Source organism: Quercus robur, chromosome 3 (genome assembly GCF_932294415.1).
Source record: "Quercus robur chromosome 3, dhQueRobu3.1, whole genome shotgun sequence".
Classification (NCBI taxonomy): domain Eukaryota; kingdom Viridiplantae; phylum Streptophyta; class Magnoliopsida; order Fagales; family Fagaceae; genus Quercus; species Quercus robur.
Window position 1 is genome coordinate 39,488,586 of NC_065536.1, and position 9,339 is coordinate 39,497,924.

A 9,339-nucleotide genomic window follows, 5' to 3' on the forward strand; every position below is an offset into this window, starting at 1 on the left:
CTTCTCTGAGTTCGCTTCTATTCCTCTCTAGGACACCATGAATCCCAAAAGCTTTCCCGAGGCTACACCAAAAGCACACTTATTGGGGTTTAGCTTCATCTGGTATTGTCTAAGCATGGCAAACGTCTCCTTCAGATCGTCCAGATGGGTCAATTCTTCCTTGCTCTTGACGAGCATGTTATCCACATATACTTCCATGTTCCTTCCAATTTTTTCGCTGAACATTTTATTCACCAGCCTCTGGTAGGTTTCCCCTGCATTTTTTAATCCGAAGGGCATTACCTTATAGTAGTAGAGCCCTTGACTTGTGATGAAAGCAGTTTTATCCTGGTCTTCTTCAACCATCTTTATTTGGTTGTATCCAGAGAAGGTGTCCATGAACGTCAGTAATTTATGCCCTGTTGTAGAGTCTACTAGCTGATCTATCCTTGGTAAGGGGAAACTGTCCTTTGGTAAGGGGAAACTGTCCTTTGGGCAGGCTTTGTTGAGGTCCGTGAAGTCCACGCACATTCTCCATTTCCCGTTTGCCTTCTTCACTTAGACATCATTTTCTAGCCATTCTGGATAATTCACTTCACGTATGAAGCCTACTGCCAGTAATTTGTTAACCTCATCTGTGATGGCCTGGTTCCGTTTTGGGGCAAAGGCCCGTCGTTTCTGCTGGATGGGCTTCTTTTCGGGATTCACATTTAACTTGTGCTCAATAACATTCGGCAATATGCCAGGCATGTCCTCATGGCTCCATGCAAAGACGTCAAGGTTCTCCTTAAGGAACTGAATAAGCCTTGACCTCATCTCGGGACTCAATGTTGTTCCTATCCTTGTTGTCTTGGTTGTCTTTCCTTCTACTAGTTCCACTTCTTCCAAGGCTTCTACTTTATCTTCTTCCTTTTCTTCCATCATCCAAGTATAGTTCTCCTTGGCAGCCAATACAGCCTGGTAGCATTCTCTGGCCAAGACTTAATCTCCTCTTACCTCGCCTACACCGCTCTTTGTTGGAAACTTCACCTTCAGGCAATAGGTGGAGGTGGCTGATTTCCATTTGTTGAGTGTGGGCCTCTCAATGATTACATTGTATGATAAGGGGCAATCCACCACCAAGAAGTCTAGCTGACGAGTCAACTGCTTCGGATATGTCCCCACTGTCACCATCAATGTCACTATGCCCTTAGGGTATACCCTATTGCCGCTGAAGCTAACAAGAGGGGAGTCAAATGGGCGCAGTCTTCTAGGATCTAGCTTCAACTGCTGAAAAGCAGGCAGGTAGAGGATGTCTGCAGAGCTACCATTGTCCACGAGGATCCTCTTGGTATTGAACCCTTCAATCGTGAGTGTTATGACCAAGGGGTCATTATGAGGCTGCTTCACCCCCTTTGTGTTTTCCTCGTTAAAGGACATATCTTGGTTCATTCGTTTATGCTTGAACGGAGGTACTATGTGAACACTGTTCACCTATCTCTGGCATGCTTTCTTGAGGGATCTGAATGACCCTCTTATGAATGGTCCCCCTACGATCGTCGTTATTTCCCCAATCACATTCTGTGGGGGCTAGTATTGGTGATCGGACTCGTGCTGGCCTTTATTGCCGTCTCTAAACCTACTGGGCTCCCCCTTCTTCATGTACTTCTGCAATTTTTCTTTCCGTATCAACTCCTCTATTTGTTCTTTTAGGTCCCGACAATCTTCTGTGTAATGGCCATGATCTTTGTGGAATCGGCAGTACTTGTTTTTGTCACGAACATTAAGGGATGGATGTAACGGCCTTGGCCACTTGAGGTAGTGATCATCCTTAATCTGTGCTAAAATTTTATCAATAAGCATAACTAGAGGAGTGAATTTTACCATTTTGGGGGGTTTCTCGTCTTTCCTTTTACCCCCATCGTTGATTCGTTAGTCTGGTTGCTCCCTTTTCTATCCTCTATGATCATCCTCCCTTTTTCCCTTATCTCTCGGCTTTTCTACATCATTTATGGCGGCTAAAGCATCTTCGGCATTCATATACTTCTCTGCTTTCAGGAGCATTTCTGCCATTGTCTTAGGAGGATTCTTCGCGAGTGAAACCACAAAATCTCTAAACTTCAACCCTGCTTTAAAGGTCGTCAGCTGCACTATATTGTCAGCTTCATCTACCTCCAGAGTCTCCCGAGTGAATCGTTTCACGTACGACCTCAGGGTTTCTTTTTCCCCTTGTTTGATAGTGAGTAAATGATCAACTGGTCTCTTCGGGCGCTGTCCTCCGCCGAAGTGGCGCAAAAAAGCATCGCTTAATTGCTCAAAACTTTCGACAGACAATTTTGATAACTTTGTGAACCATTCCCTTGCAGCTCCCTTGAGAGTTGTGGGGAAGGAACGACATAATATCTTGTCAAGAGGCTATTGGAGGCCTAGAGTCGTCTTGAAAGTGTTGAGGTGGTCCAGAGGGTCCTTAAGCCCATCAAACGGCTTAAGTTGAGGTAACCGAAATTTAGACGGCACAGGGCACTCCAACACTACTGTGGTGAACGGCAAATCCATTGTCCTAACCATCCTATCCACACTCCAATCCGTCTGCCCTTTAATGGCTTTCCTCAGCTTGTCCATCTCTCTTCTCATTTCCCGGAGAAGGTCTAAGTGGGGTTCATCCAGGGTAGTCGGTACTTTATGGTCACTCTTTCTGAGGCTATCTCCTTCATCCTCTTGATGGGCTACAGACCGGTTTTCCTCCTGCTGAAGCCGTAGCTTCATCTCTTGATTCTGTCTAGTGAGCTCTTCGACAGTGGTCGTAAGAGCCTGAACTTGCTGAGCTAGAGCTGCAAAGTCTTGATTGGATTCCATCTGAACATGGAAGTTGATAGGAAACTACGCTTTCAACCTCGAGTACGAAAGTGTCGTCCCCACAGATGGTGCCAAACTGATGAAGCGTGACTTCGTCAGTCGAGTTGAACGTGTCTAGATGGATCCGAACTCTTGTCTGGATACCTGCATAAATGAAAAGACTGCTCCTTTCAAGGTGGTCACTGGTATGGTGCCTGCCACAACGTCTCCGATGCCAAAGTCAAAACTGGAAAGTGCTTTGAAAAATAAAATAAAATAGCGGAATAACAATCAGTATCTTTTAGAGTGTCTGTGTACCTTGTGTTGGCAATGTGAGGGCTTTATATATGTCGCCTTGGATTCTAGCCATTGTGGTTGTTAATACCTTCCTTGGTAACACCTCCTGCCTAGTAATGGGGCTTTAATAGGCTCCCAACGGTTTGTATGGCTGGCTCTGAAACTACCCAAGTCATTTATTGACTATATTGAATGGTTTCCATATCCTCGTCAATGGTGATTGGTTTCTTCGTCTGTCGAGGTGACTTCGTCATTCTTAGTGGCTTCATCTAGGAGATGTGGTCTCGTCAATCCCATCAAAAGGTACACTACGAACTTGCTATCCCATTGTTAAAGTTCGTAATACCCATAGTGAGTAGAGGGTTTTAGATGGTATAAATGCATGAACTCATTCAATTTAATCATGTCTCCCTCATGGACGAATACCCAGATTGACATGCAACTAATTAATGTCCTCTAAGCGTTTGGCACAAGTTGGCCCAAGGCAATTTTCAAGTGAAAAGGAGCTCCATAATGAAGGGATAAACAGGGAATCACATACCACACTGAAAGAAAGCTTCATAAAAACATACTTCATTATGGGCAAAGGCACAAGCTTTCTCATTTTAGCAAGGTAATCTAAGAATGGTTCCCGTCAAGAATTGGAATCTTTTCCTAAAATTATTAAGATGACTTTCCTTCAAAGTACACCTCAGCAAGAGCATGGAGGGGTTCAGGCGCAGAAGATGAAGATGGTTAGGATGTAGCAGTGTCAATTTCTTTACCCATGGGCTCAATTTTCAGGTGAAAAAGGAGCTCCATAATGAAGGGATGAATAGGGAATCACAGACCATATAGAAAGAAAGCTTCATAAAAACATACCTTACCATGGGCAAAGGCACAAACTTTCTCATTTTTAGCAAGGTAATCTAAGAATGGTTCCCGTTAGGAATTGATATCTTTTTCTAAAATTATTAAGATGGCTTTCCTTCAAAGTGCACACCTCAGCAAGAGCATGGAGGGGTTCAAGCATAGAAGATGAAGATGGTTAGGACAAAGCAATGTCAATTTCTTTACCCATGGGTTCATCACTAGATGAAAAACCTTTGTCTAGATCACTCGATTTGATTTCAGTGGCTAGGTGGTATAGGATCAAAGATTGGTGGATCAAATAGTAAAGCTTGAACAATACAAGCCTAAGGGCACAAAAATGAGACGCAAACAAACCAGCTTGGGGATGTCAACCACAAGAATACTCAAGAAAGACTTCTAGTCTAGCAAAGAAAAAAAAATAGAAGGAGCTTCTTGCCTAATAAAAGAATAATCAACCATTAAAAAGTTTGAGAAGAAGAAAACTTACCAGGAAAGTTTGAAAAGTCTTGGACTTGAAGATGAAACGATGAGGAAGAAAAAGGAAGCCAGCAGTTTTTGAAAGGAAAAAGGGTGAAGATCAAGGTGCGGGAAAACTGAAAAGTATGTTCTCATGCTCCTCCCATGGACAAAAGACACGTGTCAAAAATAGGTTAGAGTCTGTCATTCGCATTAAATGCAATAAGAAAGGAATCTCAAGCGTCAGAAATAAAATTGTCCGACTAATACTATTCCCTCGCTTGTTCAAAAATACGATGAAGGGATAGAGGGGGCAACTGATGAGTACAGCATTAATTGTTGTCCAATACTTATGTATGACGTTACCCGCAGTTATGTTTAGGAATAACTCCATTGTAACCTACAGCTCAGAAACGGCCATTAGAGCATTACAAATGTCTTAATGAGCCTTCAATAGACATTAGTAGATTACACAAGTGATAACGCCAGAAAGGCAAAGGTTGTCAACATTTATGTGGAACAGACCTATAAAAGGCTAGAATCGACAAAAGGTACACATACAATCTTAGATTATCTAACTTAAGTATTGGAGGTCCTTGGCAGGAACCACCCCGATGTTACATGAATCTATTTCTTTCTTCTTAACAGGAGATATAGTCCCGTCTATCCAGCCTTGACGAGGAATAGATTGATGATACAATCCATGCATCATCACCTTCCATTCCCATTTTTTTTCCCGGTATAAATTTGGTATTAGAGCTATGGTTCAATGGTTGATTGCTGTCAACATGTAAGAACATGGGGGAAGCATCTTAACCTGAGAAAAATGGGCTTGATTTCGAATTGAAAGATTTGATGAGACAACAAAAGGTGCACACAATCTCAGATAAAATACATAATTGAGATTTCCTTAGAGAGATAATCTAACTTAAGCACCGGAGGGTCCTTGGCAGGAATCACCCTGATGTTACTTAAATCTATTTCTTTGTTCTTAACAGGAGATATAGTCCTGTCCATCCAGCCTTGATGACGAACAGATTGATGATACAATCCATGCATCATCACCTTCCATTCCCATTTTTTTTCCCGGTATAAATTTGGTATTAGAGCTATGGTTCGATGGTTGATCACTGTCAACATGTAAGAACATGGGGGGAAGCATCTTAACCCGAGAAAAATGGACTTGATTTCAAAATGAAAGATTTGATGAGACAACTTCAAAAACTCCAAGAGTGTCTGAAGTCTTATGAAAATCAAGGACGTTACGATGAAGATGATGTAAATTTATTTTACAGCCAAGGATTTGGTGACCATACCCCACCCCCCATCTTTGAATGTTGAGATACTTCAATTCTCTGTTTGACTATAGCATAAAGGTGGACATCCTGAAGTTTGAAGGGAAATTGCAGCCTGAAGAATTCATTGATTGGTTTCATTGTTGAGTGTATGTTTACTTTTGACTATAAAAAGGTACTTGAGTATCGCAAAGTGAAGTTGGTTGCTATCAAATTGAAGAAGCAAGGTTTAATTTGGTGGGAGCATATTAAGAGGTAACAAGAACGAGAAGGAAGAACCAGCATAGTTACCTGGTCCAAGATGAAAAGAAAGCTAAAATGGATGGAGAAGAAATCGAAAATAGTGCGAAAATGACCAAAACACAACATATTTTTCACTCTTGGATCTTAGAAGAATTCATGATTTTGGAGCGATGTTTGGACGTATATGTGGTACCATGAAAGGAGTGCTAATGCAAATCTGCACGAAAAGGAAGCATATGAAAGTTTTGCAAAGTGTTTTGAAGACGTGGAAGAAAATGATTAACAAGCGTGGCAACAAACGTGGTTTACATAACCATGAATGGCTGCTTGAAATGCTCGCGGAAAAAAAAAAATACTATATGAAAGGGCTGAAGCTTAAATAAATAATAGAAAGTACTATGTCCACAATATTTTCACAACACTTTTATAATAAATTCTAGGTGTTAAGTTTTTATTGGTTATAATTTAAATCCTTAACGTAAATTACTTTTTTACCCATCATAACAACCAATAATAACTTATCACTTAAAATTTGTTGTGAAAATATTATGGACATAGCATTTCTTTAAATAATAACATCAAATATTCATCTAAAAAGATAATAATATCAAATAATGATGGTCTTCCAGCATTTTTCTTATGCATTTTTTAAACCTACTTTTTCTCAAGCCAATATGAATATCCATGTTTGTCAAATTATGAACCAATAATCAAATCATTACAACCAATGTCTAATTTTTAAAACCAAATATCAAAAATCCAGTAAAAACAACAATTCAAAAGAGGTAGGGAGATAATCCCCCACCCATCACCCCCAACCCAAAAAAAAAACTAAGAACTTAAATTTTTAGAAAATCGAAGGTTGCATTTGGATGCAAATATTTAGATTTGGATTAGATTTAAAATTCCTTGATTCTAAATCCATTAATTTTAAAATTTATTGTTTGGGTATGTTTATGCATTGAAGGATTTGAAATTTATCATTTTAAAATCTATTGTAATTTGAATTTGAATTTTAAATCAATAGAATAACTATTAAAAAACCTTTAGCATTTTAATTTTGGTGTAGTTCTTATTACATACAAGTAGGGGATGGAGAAACTCATTGACATCCCAATTGAACAAGTTAGATTCATGGTTCCAACAATTGGATTGTAATGATGATTGCATATCCTTCATCACAACCAACTAAAAAAAATGTCATGCCAACTGTTATAAAGAGAGAGAACCCAAAACACCAAGGTTTTGAAACCCAGACCGGACCATACAGTCCGACTTGGAAAACCTCGAACCGCTCATTTTTGCGGTTCTTTTAGCCTCAAGAACCGCTCTATGGGAAAAAAACAGGGACCCATGTGAACTGCGGTCGAACCTCACGGTTTTGAAAACTATGATCAGATCACTTCTCACGGTTCCCTACTTCCCTTTGAATCTAAACCTATAAAATATAAAAAATAAAAAAAACACAAAAGATGAGAGATTGTCTTTGAAAAGAGCGATCTAGATGAGCCAGTGAATGATGGCAAGAATGGAAGGCCAGTGGTGAGGAGTACCAAGGGCTTTGAGAATGGATTTGTTGAATTTGAAAGGGTAATTTAGGGATTTGAGCAAGAAGGGGAGATCTTCGTCGAGTTTGGAGGAGGAAGGGAACTGGAGACGAGAGGGGAGATCTTCTAGCTTTGTTCTCCGCCGGTAATGTGTGTGTGACAGGGTGAGAGTATGAGAGAAAGAGAATGAGAAAGAGAGCTAGAGATGAAGAAAGAAAAATAAAAGCAAAGAGGAGTCAGATGAGGGGATGGGGATGGGATGGGGATGGGGATACATGTGTGGAGGAAAACAAAAAAACGTATGGTCCGTATGGATGCAAGGAAAAAAGGGAAAAAGAATAAAAAATCACAATAAAATGTTTCCACAATATTTTCACAATAAATTTTAAGTAACAAATAGTTATTAGTTAATATTGGTGAGTAAAAAAATAATTTTAATAGTGAGTTCAAATTAAAACTAGTAACAACTTTTCACATAAATTTTGTTGTGGAAGTATTACTAAAAATATTGTAGACTTCTTCGCTACTTCTGAACAATTCTTCTTTGCTACTGCGTGCTTTAGTCTCAACCACTTATATTTGCTTTGCTGTCAACTACTAACATATAATGCTTACTTGCTGTCAAGCACTTCCTTTTTGGGTTTTGTTATTTATTTAACTTTAAGAATTTTTAAATGCATGGACATCTTCATCTAGCTTTTGATTTTTCTTTTAATTCATAATAAATGGTGAACATTGATTATTCAAATGGGCTTGGGAGTTGGGTAAAAAAATGATCCGCAGTCAAATGGGCTTGGCCATGAGCAAATGAACTAATTTGTCTCTTAACTATTTTATTGAGTTTCATAAAATAAAAATTATTGGGTACTAAAGTGTACTTTGTCATGACTTAAAAATAATTTTAAAACTCAATAGCTATTTATGTTTTTTTAGAATTTAATAATTCTTATTTTTATTATGAAAGTTATGTTATAAAAAATACTATCTATATTTGTTTTGGATTATTTTAGTTAAATTTTCAATTTTTAATTATTTAATATATTTATTTATAATTTAAATAATTATTAAATTAATTATGATGTCATCACGGTTCAACCTCGGTTCGACCTCAAAAACCTTGAACCTTTCTCTTTTACGGTTCAATGAACAGTCCGGATTTGAAAACCTTGCAAAATACGTGGATTTTTTTTCACAACATTTAAAAGCTCAAACTAAAAAAATTCGAAACTCTTAACTTCTAAAATGTTCTCAAGATGACGATTGAATATCTTCCATTATAGCCAACTAAAAAACTGTCATGTCGGCTCTTAAACGCTAAAATGTTCTATATTAAAAAAGAGCCACATACAATTATGAGGTGCAGGAAACCCCAAATCAAATACCAAGTGAACTGATTGCTTTTGCTACCCACCCTACCAAATTTCTGCACACAATTTATAAAAAATGCTGGTCATTTGGGTTGATGAAAAGGTTATCCTTGTATCTAATCTAAGATTCGCTCATGTGCAACCTCTGTTCAAATATAACATGATTGCAAATTCCTTAACATCTAAAAAGTCAAATTTATAACTATGATTATTATTATTATTCAGTCATTCAAATTAAAGATTAGAATCCATATTGCACAATTCATCAAAAAAAAAAAAAAAAAGGAAGAATCCATATTACACACTGTACACGAAGTTCATTCTATTTTAGAGTGAAGAAACACTTGCAAATTAAAGAAACAAAATTTCCCTTGAAATGGAGTCTCCTATCATAATTAATGTAAACCCTAGGTGGCCAAAATTAGAGGCCAACCTTTCTCTTTACACTTCAATGCATGCTTAAGTTTTCAGTTTAATTCACAGTTAAAA

At 38.3% G+C, this 9,339-nt stretch overlaps 1 protein-coding gene across 1 annotated transcript; it reads right to left on the reverse strand.

The window, feature by feature from the left end:
- Nucleotides 1-537: 537 nt before the first annotated feature.
- Nucleotides 538-1,410, reverse strand: LOC126719609 (uncharacterized). Its single transcript, XM_050422143.1, has 2 exons — nt 1,009-1,410; nt 538-936 (listed from the first exon to the last, which is right to left on the reverse strand). Exons 1-2 carry the CDS (start codon nt 1,408-1,410, stop codon nt 538-540), a joined length of 801 nt encoding a protein of 266 aa, XP_050278100.1.
- Nucleotides 1,411-9,339: the final 7,929 nt, after the last annotated feature.

Excerpts from the sequence above, each read along its gene's own strand:
- LOC126719609 (XM_050422143.1), bottom strand. The coding sequence starts at position 1,410 with ATGAACCAAGATATGTCCTTTAACGAGGAAAACACAAAGGGGGTGAAG. Across the intron at positions 937-1,008 it reads CCTCCACCTATTGCCTGAAG|GCTGTATTGGCTGCCAAGGA; the intron begins GTGAAGTTTCCA and ends GAATGCTACCAG.